The 18,652-nt window shown below is 49.1% G+C and overlaps 1 protein-coding gene across 1 annotated transcript in view; it reads right to left on the bottom strand.

Moving 5' to 3' along the window:
• The window catches only part of XKR6 (XK related 6), a 205,859-nt gene that overhangs the window by 16,017 nt on the left and 171,190 nt on the right, over window positions 1-18,652 (bottom strand). The window contains exon 2 of the mRNA XM_063330691.1: window positions 7,823-8,019. Within this exon, the coding sequence (XP_063186761.1) occupies window positions 7,823-8,019 (197 nt within the window). The remainder of the gene's footprint in view (window positions 1-7,822; window positions 8,020-18,652) is intronic.

Here is an 18,652-nt window from a genome sequence, read left to right as displayed (position 1 = left end):
CAAGACTGTCACCCTGAGCTAGTCGTCTAAAATGACTGACAGTTTCTGAAACATGAAAGTTCCTTCCTTCAATACTCAGCAATTTTGAGCCAGTTGCATTAACCTGAACTGCTCCATCTACATCAGGGGTAGAAGCACAGAGAAGTCCCTGCCCAGCACCCACCCTGCGTCTTCCACAGCTGTTTTGCACGTCTCAGTGACTACGTGCTCCCTGTTTATCCAGAGCTAGCATGCTCTCTTGGATGCCTGATGGGAGCCCCAGACCTGCACACTAGAGCCACCTGAAGATGAAAATAGTTGAATTTCCATGCATTTTACTAGCCAATTGCACAGCAGCATGCAGCCACCTTTTCCTGTGGTCTAATCACGAATCTGCCACAAGAGGTATGTCTCCAAGAAAGTCTGCAGCATAAAATTACCTGAAAAAGCTTTAATTTCCTGCCTGGAATCTGCTTGGCATGAACTTGCTCCCCAGGAGCCTGCAGCGTAGAGATCCTCCCCAAGACCTCAGGCTACTCAGACCTCTCCATCTGTGCCTCAGTTTCCCAGCTGGCCTGCAGCTCCTAGGAACAGCATGGGCTAATGCTTGTGTAGAGCTCTGATGATGTAACCCTCTCCCAACGATTACCACAGCCTTACAAAGCCTAAAATTGGCAGCACTGGCCACCTGCCAGTACTGTCCTGTGAATGGTGACTCATCTTTTTTGGCTGTGGCATGTCATATGCGTGATGATGGCACGTGATATGGAACAGAAGGGTTTTCATCAGCACTCCGAAATAACAGAGCAAGAGCTATGGCAAGGTGGTGGATGGAGAAGCTGCAGGTGGGGATGGGCTAAAGGATGACATCTCTCCTTGGACTTGTTCCAAAGCCCATTGGGAAAAAAAAAAAGCTGTCACTGGCTTCAAAGGCTCCTGGACCCAGTCCTTCCCCACCGCGCTGGGACAATACGGCTGATGATAGGGCAAGCTTTCCCCATGTTGCTCACTGCCAGCATGCCTCGGGCTTGGCCTGCTCTCAGCATGCCAGAGCAAGACGTCCTGAGTGCCCACTGCCAACTGTGGAGATGGCTTTTTGATGCTGCTGAGAATTGGCCTGGGACCAGAGACTCATTTCAAGCAGGGCACCAAATTGTTATCTGTCATCCGGCTTTGGTGAGAAGGAGGGGACGGCAAGAACAGAGCCATATGCCCCAGTCTGGCAAAGTAACTGAGTCATATGAGTGGCCTCCCAGGCGAGCTGCTTATGTGTGTGGAGCTATCTGGGCATTTCGTAAGGTGCCTCCTTGGTCTGCTGATGAACATTTAAAGGGAAACTGTGGTTGAATCAGGTCAAACTTTCAACGCAGAGTACTCTGGTTCCTCCCTGCCAAGCCCCTTCAGCAAGCACACAACTGGTGAGGTCCTTTTCCCTTGCCCCCATGGCAACGAGCAACTGCTTTTCTGTTCAAGCCTCTTCTGCCACAGGGAACCAAGGCTGAGTGATGGATGTCTCCCATTTCTTTTACTCCCCAAGGAAAGGCATGAGAGAGAGGGAGAAAGAATATGCCTTCAACCCCATGGGCAAAGATTTAGCACCCTTTTTCCTTATCATCTGTCTCCCAGCCCAAGCCAAAGGCCAGACTGTGACTTTGGTAGACCTTTCACCCCGCCCCCCAACCCACCCTGTTACTGAGGAATCTATGAGGCAAAGATTTTTTAGGCATACATCGCTATTATCGTGATGGATCTTAGGATAAATACTCAGGTCAGAAAAGGCAAGAGGATTTCTCTTTCTGAAGGAAAAGGTCTTTGCTTGGACCTACATCGATGTCTCACCCATCCCAAATAGAGGGTGCAGACGACATGTCGATCTTTTTTGTACTGAGTCCTGTGGAATCTGATGCCTGTGTAGAAAGGGTCGAACCACGGCTTGTTTATGATGGGTATCTCTGGTTGCGGGACTCTGCACAAATGGGGACAATTTTGTGTAGTGAGGTCACAGAGAATTGAATTTGGGGTTTTGGATTCATGTTTGAGCACTGTTGGAATGTGTATATTTTGTTAGACCCAAATTGAAAGACACCTGTGGAAAACAGGCAGCAACATCCCACAGCAAGCACTTTCCTCTACACATGCTTTTCCATCCAGCGTGGCATCTCCCACCCATAGTCTTTTGTGACTGCATCTTTACTAAGAACCAAGTATCTGCAGGGATTGTTCTCCAGCCCTGAGGCCAGCAGGCACAGCCTGGCCCCATCCGTACCCCATCTCTTGCCATCCAAAGGTGGCCACATCCAACTGCCTGTTGGGAATGGTCCCTGGTCTGTGTTTACTCCCAAGCAGTCCTTGGGGATTTTTTGGCTCAGAGTTAGCTGGCCCAAGCCAAAACCACGTCAGGCCCATGCTAACAGGGCAGCAGCAGTGATGATAGCTGCCCGTTGCCAGTGACTGTCCACTTACACCCCAGAACTGGATTTCTGCTGGGCTCTCTGATGGACGTACCTGCTTGGCCCAGGCCAGCAGGAAGGATCTTGCACTAACTTCTAGTGTTCTTTCAAGGTTAGCAGTGCTACTTGTAGGATGAACTTTCAAATCTAATGAGTCTCTTCTCCACTCTCAGTGGAGACATGGGAATTTTAGTCTCTTTGGTTACATTCAGGCCAGCGCTGATCACATTTGAAAATCACGCCCTTGGGCAACTAAAGGCTGAAGGTTCCCTTTCTAACTTGGCTGCCTCAGCTAAGAAGGTTACTTTGATCTTTGAGGCCTGTGTAAGAAGTAATCCATTCATGTGTTGTCCTTTAGATATGGCCTTGGTTTTGGATCTCAAACCGTTCCTCAACAAGTCGTGGTGCCTTGGGATATTTCCTACCCTATGAATATATCTAACAGGACATTTCAGACAGTATGTAGTTCACAGCATATCCATTATTCACAGCATATTATTGGTTAACTACCAGCCTGTCATCGGGGGAAAATTAACTGAGAAATTTATCTCCACATTAGACTTAACACATCATCACCCACACAGGAATCCTCTCACTCAGGTGCAGGAGTGTTTAACTTGAGGTTGGCTCGTCACGAACCCACTCAGCTTGATGGGGAATGCCTTCCCTGGGCAGTGAGGGCAACGGGTAACCCACCCCTGCTGCTTGTCCTCCAATACCTTGCAAACACCAGTCAAATTTTCTAAACTGAGAGGAAAAAGCATCTTAGAGTGCCCTTGCAAAAAAAGGAGAAGCCCTGATCATAAAAGGCCTCCAGACATGGTACAGAAAGAGTGAGGACACAGTGAAACAGCTAGGACTTTGCTTTGGGAGGGACGAGATTTGGCTACATCATTTGCAAATGCCACCAGGCTATTTCTGCAGCCAACACACATCTGTAGCTGTCTAAAATCCCTTTTAGTGCCCAACTTGTATCACTCTGCTTAAAAAAGTGACCCCCCCCAGACAGGCTGAAGCTAACGCTGCTTTTTCTTGAATAGACGAGCAGCTTCAGACTACTTACTGCGGGCTGCAGGGAGTGCAGACACCTCGCAAAATCCCAGAGGTTTCAACAGGACTTTGCATAACGAAGGCTGACGCTGCAGATCTCTTTCAGATCAACAGCAGGGTTAGAGAGGAGATGGGCACAGCATCGGTGGATAGACAGCCCTCTTTTCTTGTTTTTGTAGGGGGAAACCCTGTGATGAAAACTGCAGCCTCAGGCAGGCAAATTCCCAGCAAAAGCGTTCCGTAAAGCACTCGTGACACGAGTGGAAGGACATCAGCGGTTCGGCTAATGCTCATTAAGTCTTAAAGTAGGCATGTGAAAAAATTAAGTAAAAGGAACCCTCTTTAAGAGGGGATTTATGCTGAAAAACTGGAATCCCTCTCACCTCACTAACTGCCTTCAAGTTGGGTGTCTCCTTTAAGCTGGTTATATGTGCTCCTTCCCCCTCAGTGCAGAGGAAGAGGCACCTCTGCAGGGTGAAGAGGGTTAAGGATGGCTTATTCTGCAAGAACAAGGAGGATTATCTGCTAGGAGTGATTATGAAATGAAGATCTGGGTTGCTGGGCTTTTTTGGGTTGTCGTTAATATTATGTTTCTCCCCGCAAAATACACCGTGTTATCTAAATTAGGGGAAGTCCTCTGGCCAGTGCTGTCCAGGAATCTGGGAGAGATGGCCGCCCTTTCATCCATCCTCTCCTAAATCTCAGAGACAGGTAAGGTGAGTCATGGACAGAGTTGTGCCGTCTCAGAGTCCCACCACCTCCTTCTGCCTAACCCTAGGGGCAGGTCTAAATCACAGAATCACAGAATCACAGATTGGTTCGGGTTGGAAGGGACCTTAAAGATCATCCAGTTCCAACCCCCTGCCCTGGGCAGGGACACCTCCCACCAGACCACGTTACTCCAAGCCCCGTCCAGCCTGGCCTTGAACACCTAAATGCATCACCCAGGTTCTGTCTAGGTTCCCTGGAGAAAGGAGGGTGAACATCTCATCTCACCTCCTTCAGCCACTTTGGACACGGGCTGATCCATGTTTTGGAGACATCCTTCCTCCCTCACCTTCATTTGACTCTGGTTTGGACCCAGACAGCTGTGGTTGTAGCAGACGAATTGCGCGCAAAGGGCCTGCACACCAACACCAGCTCCTTCCACGTGCATATTCAGGAGCTGGTGTCGACCCATTTGTCCCAGCAGCCACAGCACAAAGTACTCCAGCTCAGGCTCTCAGCGTGCACCTTCCAGGTCAGATCTGCTCACCTGACGGAGTACACCGAGTTCTTACTTCTCTTCTCTCTGTGCTATTTTCTGCTCTTCCCCAGTCATTGGGCGACAGCAGCTAAGCTGGGATCTGGTCTGCCTTGTGCTAGGGATATGACGAAGGAACGAATCCTGACCTTCATAAAATCCCAAGGGGTGTTGTCCCAAACTTTACTGAGGTTGGGACTTGACCTCAAATTCCAGCTCCAGCACTTCTCTTGCTGGTGGTGTCAGACCATGCAGGAGATGCTAACTCTTGCGTGAGCAGGGCCCCATTAGTGAAACTTGCCTGTTCTTTGAGAGTTGAAGGAGCAACAAAAACAGGTTCCACTCAGCCTTTTCCAACAGGTAACTCTCAGGGTGAAATGGTTCTTGCACAGCATGGTGAGGCTTTTCCTTCTTCTGCCCACCCAATAGATAGTTAGCCTGATTGCATCCCCTTCTGCTAGTCCTTGCAGCGCTCCCCTGCTCACTGCAACCACAGTCGGCAAGATCAGCCCTTTCTGTCACCATGTTCCTAAACACCTCTGGAGGGTTTGAGCAAAGACGTCCAGTGTATTCACTCTTCTTACCTCAACAGCTATCTTAACATGGGAACTAGGAGAAAAAAGCAAAACTTCCTGACAGCTATTTCAGTAACTCATTTTCTAAAGCTCCTTAAATAGGAGAAGGAGATATTATCTGACCCATTAGGAGAAGACCGGAGCCTGGTTTGGCTTCCTGCGCTGGGCTTGGTATTGCAGTCTTAAGGGCAGGGAGCTCTGGGGCTTGGAGGAGGGATGTACGCCATATAAAATGGCAAATTGACCTTCTAGCACTAAGCGCATCCATAAGAGGCTGTGTGAACCATATGGCAATAGCTGGAGTCTGGACACACTAGCACAGGCTGTACCTGGGTTTGTAGTCCCTGCTGGGGGCCGTTTTGCCAGTCCCTGAGAGCCGCAGCTGATACCGTCCCTGTTTAGAGACAGAACTGGCCTCTCCCTGTGACGAGCCACGCTCACATAGACACGATGAGCCAGGAGAGACTTGATTTGATTTTTAAACACACAGCCTCCCTAACAATACCCATCTTCCTTTGGCTTCTGCCTGCTTTAAGGGAAATCTTTGAGGCTCCCTTTCATAACGGCTCCTCTCAGCATTTAATTTCCTTTTACATAATTACGTGCGGCCGGGAGGAGGGGGAAGACAGAAGCACCGCCACCGGCACGGAGGAGCTTTAGGCAACCTTGCACCTGAGTCGGGAACGCCGAGCCAGCTCTGCCGCTCGTATCCATCAGCAGCGCCCGCCGCTCGGCACGCAGCCCCGCGATGCACGACCGCATCTCTGGCACCGGCACGGAGGGAGGGCAGGGAGAGGATGCACTGGGGACCCTGAGAGCTCGGCTGCTGGAGCGTGGCAGGCAAAGAGCCCTCCAGGGCTCGGGGAGGCAGGCGGGGACGTGCATTGCCTTGGAAGAGAGCACAGCTTGGTCGCTGTGGTGGAGGAACGGAGGAACTGCATAGCTGAAGAAGGGGAGGGAGGGAGGGAGGGAGGGAGTGGGGGGCTGGAAAATGATGCAGCTTGTTCGGTGGATTAGGCAGCCATGCCTGGAAGTGGCAAACTGAAAGAGCCGCAGATTTGAAAGCCTAGAGGGATTATTCGGCCGTGTCGTCTGACTTGCAGCACAACAGAGACCAGCAAACTTCACCCCGTGCTTTCTGTAGCAAGCCCAACAGTCTGCATAACGCCCTGGCAAGCCTCTTAGGTTATGATTTATGCATTTTTAGTAGGGTTAATAACATTGGAAGCAGCAGGAAAAGGGTGCTGGCAAATGTGAGCAGTTCCAGCAGAAGTTATAGAAAAGCACGTTCATCGTGTCAGCACTTTGGAGGCCTGGAGAGCTTGTGATGATAGGTTTCAGAAAAAAGAGTGCGCAAATAGGAGAAGGGAAGCCTCTATAAACAGCTGTGATGGACATGCTTAAAGTATGGAGGAAGGGGAGAGCAGTCCGATTTACCGACGCTCTACATAGTGGTGACCTTGGTTGGTTCAATCAGCAAAATTTAACCCTGAAGAACTGCCCGGTTCCAACCCCAGCCCCAAGAAACATCTCAGGTCTGCCAGAAATGGCACGCCACAAACAGGCTGCCTTTAGGAAGCTGAGTGTCATCCCTGGTGTGTGAATTGAGCAAGGGCTGAGTAACCCAGCAGCTCATCAGCTGATACCACTGTTGGTCCTTGGAAAGGACAATTCTCCCTCAAGCTGGGGACCCTTTGGCAACCAGCATTCCCACGGGCATGGGCTGGTAGAGCTGCTCACCCCAGGGCTGGGACAGGGGCATATGCCTCTTGACTGGGGTGGTTGCCCCAGGCTCAGGACATCACTGCAGCAAAGGACATAAAAATTGGCAAACTCTTCTCTGTGGTTGCTTCCAAGCCTCTGCTCATCTATCTACATTTGCAGCGATACCTGTGCTACAACATCTCTGCCTCTGCACAGTCCCCTCCATTGCCTTCTCCCCTCTCTTTTCTTGTACTTGTTGAGAACCACAGTACCAATGACCAAGCCTTAATTCCTGGGAACTCTTCAGAAAAGGTCCTGCAGCCTTTATCTATAAAACCAAGCACCTTATACTACACGTCACACCATCAGAGCATTGCACAGGCATTGAAGCATTAGTCCTCACAACACAAACTCAAATTTGGCCAGTTTTATCATCCTACTTAAGAAAGGAGGGAAACTGAGGCAGAGAAGGGTTGCATTTGCCCAGTGTCAGGCAGTAAATGAATGGCGACACTTGCCATCGCAGCCAAGACTGCCAGCCTTCTCCTGATAACACCATCATTTCGTTAGACTGGACTGGGTGTGGAAGAGCTGAATCTTGTTTTTCCATTGATACTGATTTTTTTCTCAGTGGAACGAGCAGAAATTTTACCCAGCGAACGCAGCGCGGAGCTGGAATGAGATTTGTCCCAAGTGGCAGCCCCTTACACGCCAGGTTGCGTAGGGCGGACGGTTAGCAAAACATCCATCGGCAGCTGAGCATGGGATCAGAGGGGAGAGGCCGGGAGGATGGGGAGGGGGGGACGAGGGAGGCCACTTACATGGTAATGTTTCTGCACGGTTCTTTTGGATCATTATGCAGAGCTGTAGCACCAGTTGAGGGGCGCTCTCGAGGAAAGTTTCCAGGAGGCGCAACATATTTACGTCTGCATATTCGTACATCATAGCCCAGTAGAAACGCCGCTGGTGTTCCTTCCGCCTCTGGCTCTGGATCCCCAGGTACATAGTTCGGATATACCTGCAGGAAACAGGAGGAAAAGCCGAGCGTGAGACTTTGGCGTGCACCAAAACACGAGGGGGACAGGGCTGTGGGCCAGTTGTAAGGGTAGAAGGAGGATGTCTGAGTAAAAGGGAGCCTGGAGTGTCTACACAGCTCTAACACCATCTCCTGCAACATTTTGTACTGCAGGAGTGGGAAACCTTTCCTTGCAGCACCCAAATGCGAAGCATGGGGGCAGGAAACGCTCATGAAACATTTGCACAAGAAAACAACTCACTCACTTTGTTCTTGTGAAGAGAAAAGAAGCTACTTGACAAATGCTGGTCATGACACTTGGCGGTGGCCTGACAGATCGTCTAAGCCCCTGCAGCACTGTAGTAAGGAAATTTCCCCATGTACCCCAGAGATTTTACCCCATTTCATCACAGGTAGAGCAATGAGACACCACCTTCCCCTTCAGCACGTGTGACCCACAAATGCAAAAGACCACAGCTTGCTACTGGTCAGCTATCGAGACTTTGGGCAACGTTGGACTAGAAGGAGGTGTCTCATGCACGACAGGTACTGTTTTGTCGCCCCTGTTTCCATATCAGATGTGCAAGGAGACCTGCAAACCTCACTCTGGGGGGACAACTTCCCGTCATGGAACATTTGGCCAACCTTTGTAAATGGAGCTGATCGAGTCAGGGTAGCACAAGGTGCCCGGATGTCACAGGAATCATGGCATTTAAGAAAGGAAGCATCTCCTAACAGGGTCCTTTCTAATGCTTGGTGATACTAATGATCTAATATTTGGTGTTTTTCATTCTCAACCTGAGTGGTGGCTGTAACCTTGTGCTCTGAAATTTGGGATGGGAACCATTTCACCTAATGCTGACCCTGAAGTTGGTCATCTGAGCTAGTCAATGGAGAGAAATGTCCCCTCCTGGGACTGTTCATCTGTCCCACCTCAGATGCCAGCACGACAGAGGACTGAAGTGCCTTCTGGAGGCTCTGGGAGGGGCTCACAGCACAAACTGGGGTTTCGCCAAAACGATTAGATCATTCCTTGCCACTTGGTGCGAGATCGCATGGCAAGGAAGAGCAGAAGGAAAGGACATAAGCTTCGTCAGCCTCTATATCTCCAAGTTTCACCCAGGGACAGGGAGCTGGGAGAGAAGCAGAGGTAGCTGAGCAAGCCCTGCCCTTTCTCAAGCACCTTGTCCTTCCTTCCCGTTCGCAGTTTGCAAGCACAGAAGACGAAAAATCCCGAAAGAAGACGCAAGGACACAAAAAATGACGCAGGAAAGCCACCAGATGGGGCTCGACACTCGAGAAAATGCTACGCCAGTCACATACGACACTGGTGACACTGGTGTGACATCCCCAGCAGCGTCCGAGTGGGGTAGAAATGCCCGCTGACCACCTGCCCTCTCATGGACACCAGGCGTCCTCCCACTCCCCAACATGCCCAAGGCCACCGCCTGTACTCGGCATTTCCCTGAAAGCCCTCAGCCCCAGAAGCTGCAGGATGACACAGGAATCCTGCCTTTTCTTTATGCATGTGAGAAATTACACCGGAAAGGCAAAGCTGGGGAGAGTGGCTCAAGGAGAAAGCAGAGAACAAGAGCATGCAACTGGTTTTTATAATAACAACTAAACAGGGCCACCAAAAACCAAGGTGGTGCTGCCCATAAGGTGCTGCCCATGGGCAAAGACAGCATCACCTTTGCCAAACTCTTTCCACAGAGATATTCACTGAAGCCATCTTGTAGTCTTGCACGGCCTCCCCTTCCCAGGAGCTCCCATTCCTGCTAGTACACGAAACCTAAACTCCTTTTCTGAAGGTTAAGCCACTAATTTATCATCATCCCAGCCATGGACAAGGAGAATTTATTCATTTTCACCCTGCAGCAGTCTTTTACCTGTCTGCACATAGTTACCATGTAAACCTTCAGTCTTGTTTTCTCCAGATTAAAAAAACACCAATTTCTTTCAGTCCCTTCTCACAGTTCACATTTTCTAGACCTCTGCTCTTCCACATTGCTGTCCCCACCAGCTGTGTCTGGGTTTTGCTTATTTTTAATACTGTCTACTTTTCCAAGCACTCTGGCTTGGCAGAACCAAACTATAACAATGTCACTGAGTCACTAAAAAAGATTAAGAAGAAACTAACAGAAGGGACACCACGTCCTGCAGTGATTTCTCCTTGATCTCTAGAGATTCATCACCATCCACACAGTAATGCCTTGGTCTTGTCTCCATCAATGGCCAGAACAACAGCAATGACAGCAACACCAAATTCTCTTGGCTGTTGAGCCCACAGCCTTTTGCAAAGATCATCCCTAATGTGCCCCTTCCACAGATGGGGAAACTGAGTCATGGATCACCCAAAGGGCTCTCCCAAAGTCCTCCGAACAGGTGGGCAGCAGAACCCAGAGAGTTTAGTGCTGTCCCCAGTCTCTAACCACCACAACACAAACATATGAGTGCAATCACAAAATCACAGAATAGTTGGGTTGGAAGGGACCTTTAAAGGCCATCTAGTCCAACCTCCCTGCCATGAGCAGGGACACCTCCCACTAGACCAGGTTAGCCAGAGTCCCGTCTAACCTGGTTGCTCCAAGCCCCGGCCAACCTGGCCTTGAACCCCTCCAGGGATGGGGCAGCCACAGCGTCTCTAGGCAGCCTGGGACAGGGGCTCACCACCCTTGGTGTAAACAATTTATTCCTTATACCTACTCTGAATCTCCCCTCTTTTAGTGGAAAGCCATTACCGCTTGTCCCACCGGAACAGGCCCTGCTAAAACATTTGTCCCCATCTTTCCTGTAGGTCCCCTTTAAGCACTGGAAGACCACAATAAGGTCTCCGCGGAGCCTTCTCTTCTCCAGGCTGAACCCCCCCAGCTCTCTCAGCCTGTCCTCCCAGCAGAGGGGCTCCAGCCCTCCCAGCATCTCCGGGGCCTCCTCTGGCCCCGCTCCAACAGCTCCGTGTCTCTCCTGTGCCGAGGCCCCAGAGCTGGAGGCAGTAAAATACTGCTCTGCCTGGTGATGGTCCTCCATACTTCCTTGATACTGTAAAGCCCAGCTCTGCTCAATTTGGTCTGTGCTGAAAGACACGAGAAGGACAAACCTGTCTCAATCCAATTGCCACAGGGGACCGTGACCTCAGGAATCCCTGGGCATAATTTTGGCCAGCAAAAGGTCACAGCCTCCCAAATGAACGGTGCATGAGCAAAACAGCTCCAACGACCATTTGCAGCTGAAGGGAAATTAACTTCTCTTTGTACTTCCAGTCCATGCAAAAATATGGTGCTCTGTCTTTAGCATCCTTCAGACCCAAATCTGATGAAGGGAGGAAAAGGAGGACTAAAAACGCATTCCTCCTTGAGGCCAGACGACTGTTGAGTTTTCAGCAGAGAAAGTGCAAAAGTAAGTGGGAAAAGCAGTATTTCTGCCTGGTAGGCTTTCAACAACTAATAAATACCCGTCTAATTAATCAAGATAAAATTTCACCCAGCTGTAATATCGGTAACGCTTAATCCCATTCCTGAACACGAATGTACAACACTGGTGTAAGCAGTTTTATTCCAGTATATCTGTTTCTTCTTTGTGGTATTTTATTTACTTGTTTAAGGGCTTTTTCCTACCTTTACTAACACTGGTTAAGTGTAGACAAATGCTGAAGAAGAAAAAAAATCAATGTCATTTCACCTGAAATTTGTTGTTCTCGGTCAAGTGGTAGCAAACAGGATTCTATAATTAGACTTTCAAATCCATATTGAGGCCTGATCTTCAATCTTGAGCAACACGATGCTTCCTCTTATGTCAGTGAAAACCATTCACCGCTCTGTGCTTTTGAAAATCAGGCTAATTTATTTATTTAAGAGCTTAATTTTGGATACAGGAGCCTAACATCGGGCTTTTTGTTTTTTGAATGCTGGCTATTTTTATATACGAGTGCGTGTATTTGTGTGTATGCATGTATTTTTAGTTCTAAGTCCCACTATGGCTTCAAGAGATAGAACTAATTTGGGATTGGGAGGGGGATTTGGGGTGATTTTCTTTAAATGCACAAAGGATTGGCTGTCCCCTCCGTTCTGGCCGGGTTCCCAGAATTCCTGTTGGTATAATTACCCTCACGCTTATTTACTACGTATGTCGCAGTAGCACACAAACTGCGCGGGGCAAAGTCACTGCTGTCCCTGCGCCAAACCATGTTTTTAAGGAGCCAAAGCCATCAGCTCCAGAAATGTGGTCAAATAACCTCTGGAGAGAGCCGCAGGATGCCACCAGGAGGGAGAAGATGCTTCTACTGTAAAAAAAAACACCTTACCCTAAGTGCTGTGGAAAAAGATGCTTCATGTGGATGGCAGAGGCTGCTCAGCAGTCTCAGCAAGGACTGTAGCAGAAATGTCCAGAGACAGGATTTTGGAGTCAGAAGCTCTGTCTATACCATTAAACAAAGCAGACCAAAGACCAGCCTTTGTCCTTGGCCAGCTGGCATGACTCAACTCCACGTGGAGTCCATGCTAGTTGGTCTTGTCAAAAATTGCCAGGGACTGCACTGACAGTTTAACAGGGTGAACTATTACAGGATTGTGCCTGTACATTGGCACTGTTCGATTTACAGAGGTGGCTCTGAAGTGTAGGAGGAAGCCTCAGGCAACACACTGGCTTGAAATGAAGAGGGTGCTGAGGTGTAAGAGGGTTGCAGGAACATGGAAAGGCACATCAGCACAGGCCCTGGGCTATGTTTCGAGGGAAGAAGAGTCACAGAATCCCAGACTGGCAGGGGTTGGAAGGAACCTCTGGAGATCATCCCGTCCAACCGCCTGCCAGAGCAGGGTCACCCAGAGCAGGTGGCACAGGAACGCGTCCAGGTGGGGTTGGAAATGTCTCCAGAGACGGAGACTCCACCACCTCTCTGGGCAGCCTGTGCCAGGGCTCTGCCACCCTCACAGGAAAGAAGTTCCTCCTCATGTTTAGGTGGAACTTCCCATGTTCATTTTTGTGCCCATTACCTCTTGTCCTGTCACTGGGCACCACTGAGAAGAGCCTGGCCCCATCCTCCTGACACCCACCCTTTCAGTATTTACAAGCGTTGATAAGATCCCCCCTCAGTCGTCTTTTTTCCAGACTGAAAAGACCCAAGTCCCTCAGCCTTTCTTCATAAGAGAGATGTTCCAGTCCCCTCATCATCTTGGTAGCCCTTTGCTGTCCCCTCTCCAGCAGTTCCCTGTCCTTCTGGAACCGGGGAGCCCAGAACTGGAGCCAGTGCTCCAGGTGTGGCCTCCCCAGGGCAGAGTAGAGGGGGAGGATGACCTCCCTCCACCTGCTGGCCACACTCTTCTTGTTGCACTCCAGGATGCCATTGGTCTATCCCACAGAACCACCAGCTGGCCAAGGTCAGTAATCTCAGACTATATCTACAATAGTCAACAAAGGACAGGGGTCTGACCACTTGTCCTGAGGCCAATGGGCCAAGACTGACCACAGAAATGAAATCTCTCATCCTCCAAAACCAGGTAGCTGCCTTCATGCTCAGTATTGAGTTGATCCCTGGCTCCTGTGGAGTCCCGGGCCCTGCCCAGGTTATGATTACTTGGGAGAGCGCTCGTAAGTCTTGACCAATCTTGTGATTATATTAAAAATTTAGCATCATGATGAAGTTACGGTGCCCATGAGCAGGATTTGAAATTGCCTAGTTTGCTAGTATAGGTATATGGAAAGACGGAAAGGAATAGGATTTGAGGTACCCAGACCTCTCCCAGCAACACCAGGTTGGGAAACTCTTCTTGACCAAGCACAGCCAGGCCTAGTACTGCTTTCAGAGAAGAAAACCCAGGCATGAAAAATGGGAAAGCATGCTTGAGAGGGCACAAACAGACCTCTAGGGAAAGGGGGAGCTCAGAAAATTAACTCTGCTGAGTAGGTGTAAACTTATGCCTGCAGCACCTTACATGCCCCTTTGCATGGGAAGGATTTATCAAGACCAGGAAGGCAACAGGTACACCACCCTTCCCAGCATCTCATTAACCTCATCTGCTTCTCTCTGGAGAAACCTACTTTGCCATGGCACTACAGGAGCATGGTTATGTCCTAGGTGTTATGGTAGCAACGCACATGGTATGGATGGACACCATCTCCCTCACCATCCATCCCATGCACCAGCTTTCTCCCTGGTGCTCACTCCTGGAAGAAGAAGGGTGGGATGGGGTGAGTTATTCATCTGATGGCTCACCCTCCTGCTGTCTCCTCTGCGGGCACTTCTGCTAACTCTTGCAAGGGACCATTATCCTTAAGCACTAGAGGGTGTTTACAGATTAAAAGCCCACTCCTTGGAAGGGAGGAAATGAGGACGCGTGTAACTGCTCGGATGGAAGGCTTGCAGCAAAGGCTGCCTGAACGTACCCTTAAAAAGAGGTTATGTAAGGCCAGATCTCAGCTGGAGCAAGCTGGCATCCACAGGGCTCTAGCAATTTACACCAGCTGCGGCTTTGGCCCGCTTTTTTAATTTTAATGAATTATTTTCATTCTAACAGATATAAAAAGGAATATAAGATGCAGCGCTCGAGCAACAGGGGAGCATGAAAGTAAAATGCTGTCTATTAAAAAAATCAAAATCAAACTTACAGTTACCGTCACAATTAAGGTGCTCAATATCGACATTTGTTACTGACTTTTTTCTTCGCCATAATGTTGCAAGTTAGCGATAAGGATTCACAGATGGATAATTATTGTTCCTAGTTCGAGTATCAAAGTAGCATCTATGGGCCCCATCCAGGTGCTGATATACCACAGCTTTGTCTGGCTGCTTCCATGGCATCAGACTCCTCCAGAACAAGGTGCTGCATCCAAACCACCTCAGGGGAATGGTTCCTGGCCTGGGCTAATCCTCAAAGGGTGTGAAAGGCTCATTTACCCCATTGCTGGTTGCCTTGGGCCAAAACCATGCTGGGGACTGTTGCTAAACTGGGGAAGATGGCTTGACATCTCAAAAGCAAGAAGGGGCACACGAAATCTCATAGGACTAAGCAAGCAGCGCACAAACCCTTCCTTTAACCCAGCATCCTCATACGTCATCCCAACCACATAAGACTAAATCTCTCATCATTTTGATGGGCCCTTTATTTTCAGGATTGGGATTCTCAACGCTTTCTGAGATCTTGCCACTTCTGGCGCTTCTTGATGTGGTTTATACCCAAGAATAAATAAAATGCAACAAGAAGTGTGTTATCATAGAATCGTAGAATTACAGGGTTGGAAGGGACCTCTGCCAGAGCAGGGTCACCCAGAGCAGGTGGCACAGGAACATGTCCAGGCAGGGTTGGAATGTCTCTGGAGACGGAGACTCCACCACCTCTCTGGGCAGTCTGTGCCAGGGCTCTGCCACCCTCACAGCAAAGAAGTTCCTCCTCATGTTTAGGTGGAACTTCCTATGTTCAGTTTTGTGCCCATTACCCCTTGTCCTGTCCCTGGGCACCATTGAAAAGAACCTGGCCCCATCCTCCTGACACCCACCCTTTCAGTATTTATAAGTGTTGATAAAATCCCCCCTCAGCCGTCTTTTTTCCAGACTGAAGAGACCCAAATCCCTCAGCCTTTCTTCATCAGAGAGGTGTTCCAGTCCCCTCATCATCTTGGTAGCCCTTTGCTGTCCCCTCTCCAGCAGTTCCCTGTCCTTCTGGAACTGGGGAGCCCAGAACTGGACACAGGACTCCAGGTGTGGCCTCCCCAGGGCAGAGTAGAGGGGGAGGATGACTCCCTCGACCTGCTGGCCACACTCTTCTTGTTGCACCCCAGGATGCCATTTGCCTTCTTGGCCACAAGGGCACATTGCTGACTCATGGTCATCCTGTTTTCCACCGAGCTGCCCTCCAGCAGGTCAGCCCCAACCTGTCCTGGTGCGGGGGGTTATTCCTCCCCAGGTGCAGCACCCTACACTTGCCCTTGTTGAATTTCATATGGTTCCTCTTTGCCCAACTCTCCAGCCTGTCCAGGTCTCTCTGGATGGTGGCACAGCCTTCCGGTGTGTCAGCCACTCCCCCACAGCTTTGTGTCATCAGCGAACTTGCTGAGGGTGCACTCTATCACCTCGTCCAGGTCATTGATGAATATATTGAAGAGGACTGGACCCAGTACTGACCCCTGGGGAACACCACTCGTCACTGACCTCCAACTAGACTCTGTGCCCCTAATCACGACCCTCTGAGCTCTGTCTTCCAACCAGTTATCTATCCACCTTACTGTCCATTCATCAAGCCCTCTCTTCCTAAGCTTCCCTATGAGGATGCTGTGGGAGACCATGTCGAACGCCTTGCTTAAGTCAAGGTAGACCACATCTACCGCCCTCCCCTCATCTATCCATCCAGTCACGCCATCGTAGAAGGCTATCAGATTAGTCAGACATGATTTCCCCTTGATGAATCCATGTTGAGTACTTCTGATAGCTTTCCTTTCCTCCACATGCGTTGAGATGACGCCCAGAACGAGCTGGTCCATCATCTTTCCAGGGATGGAGGTGAGGCTGACTGGCCTGTAGTTCCCCGGCTCCTCCTTCTTGCCCTTTTTGAAGACTGGAGTGACACTGGCTTTCCTCCAGTCCTCAGGCACCTCGCCCGTTCTCCAGGACCTTTCAAAGATGATGGAGAGCAGCCCAGCAATGACTTCTGTCAGCTCCCTCAGCACTCTCGGGTGCATCCCATCGGGGCCCATGGACTTGTGAATATCTAATTGACCTACCTGATCCCTCACTCGATCCTCCTCAACCCAAGGGAAGTCTTCTTTCCCCGTTACTTCCCCCAATGCCTGGGACTCCTGAGGGTTGGGCTGAGCAGTAAAGACCGAAGCAAAGAAGGCATTCAGTAACTCCGCCTTCTCCACATCCTCCATCACCATGGCTCCTGTCTCACTCAACAGTGGGCCCACAACTTCTCTGGTCTTCCTTTTGCCCACAATATACTTGTAGAAGCCCTTCCTGTTGAGCTTGACGTTCCTTGCCAGGTTTAATTCCAAGGCAGCCTTGGCTTTCCTCATTTCATCCCTGCTTGTGTTCATTGTGTTCATCAAGTGTTGCAGTTTCTGCCCTCTCCTGCCCAGTCAACATGCTTCTGTGTACAACTACCTCTTATTTAGTTAATTGCTTCTATCAGCTCCTATTAAACAATTAATAATCTCCACTCTATGCCTTATCTTGCTTCTTGGAGGAGAATGTTGCTGAACACAAACCAAGCTTATTCCATGCCTTAGAGATGCCTAAAAATCTTAAATATGCAGCATGACATCATTAATGAGCTCTGTAGACTAATAGGTCATGGAGGACACTGTGTTTCTTCAGACACAGAGTTTATTGCCATCTCGGTGCTTAACTTGGAACTCCAATATGAAATTTTATCCACTTTCTAACTTATCCCAACATCACTGTGATCCAGGATCAGGCTTAGGAGCCGCTCACAACTAGATTACACAACAGTGTTTTCATCAAGGTGAGAAAATTGGATTACTTGGCCTATATTAACATTTTTGAGTTAAACTGTACTGTTGGCCACTTCAATCGCTTTTCATGTTTTCTAGCATCCAGACATTCCTGTTAGGCTTGTTATTTCCTTATCCCTGCTTGAAAACTTCCCTGTGAGTCAGATTCTCAAAAGCATTAGCCAAGACCTGTTCCCTTTAACGCCAAAGGGTCAAGTTGAGTCAAACTTCCTGAATACCCCTAGTTCATAGACACGATAACAACCACTTCAGGGAAAACATTGGCTTTTATGTGAATTTGAAACCCTATTCTTTAAATACACGTATTTGAGAGGGGATGATACTTGAACATCCATTTATATTAGAAAGTCTTGCTTTTTTGAAACACTATTTGCAACTGAAATATCTACTAGAAAGAATGATAGTGCCAGTCTTCTGCTGTGCAGGAGAAACTGTAATAATTTCATAGTCTAAGCCAGTTTAAAGCTGTTTTAAAGCACAGATGGCTTTACTATACGCCAACCACGCAAGAGGCATCCGATTTATTTTGTAAACTGTATATTGGGGAGGAGCGTATCATAGAGTGATAGAATAATTTAGGTTGGAAGGGACCTTCAGAGGTCTCTGGAGCAAGCTTCCCCTCCAACTTTGAACTCAGAGAAGGCTGGTCATGGCCTTGCGCAGTTGAGTTTTGAAAATCTCCAAGGATGGAGACTCCACAGTCTCTCTGGGCAACCTGTTCCAGTGCTTAACCACAATCATTGCAGATCATTTTCACTATTTAAAGGAAGCCTACAAATCACCCCCTCCTTGAAAAGAGTCAATTTCATCAAATAGTTGGAGAGAGGCAATAAAATAATGACGCTGCAGGATTTTTAGGATCCAGTTCCTGTAGCTTTGATGTTTGTAGCCTGATTTAACTTGTGGCTGATCATTTGGGGACTCTGATATACAAAACAGGGAGCTGTGGCTGATAACTTCAGAGTAATGTTCCTGCATTCTCTGAAATTACAACTTTGGTTGCAATGCCAGCCAAATGGGACGTATACCTGTCTCGCCTCCTCTGGGACACCGTCCCTGGTCTTTGTTCAATTCCCTTTTTACTGGTGGTTAAGCAGATATTTGGGACTGCGAGAGCATATGGCAGAGCTGCAGGTGTGCATTTCATGCTTCTGGCAGATACCAGGGTCATAAC

Source organism: Chroicocephalus ridibundus, chromosome 3 (assembly GCF_963924245.1).
Source record: "Chroicocephalus ridibundus chromosome 3, bChrRid1.1, whole genome shotgun sequence".
In the NCBI taxonomy this organism is placed as follows: domain Eukaryota; kingdom Metazoa; phylum Chordata; class Aves; order Charadriiformes; family Laridae; genus Chroicocephalus; species Chroicocephalus ridibundus.
The sequence above is the reverse complement of the archived record's forward strand: the minus strand, read 5'-3'. Positions and strand labels throughout refer to the sequence as shown.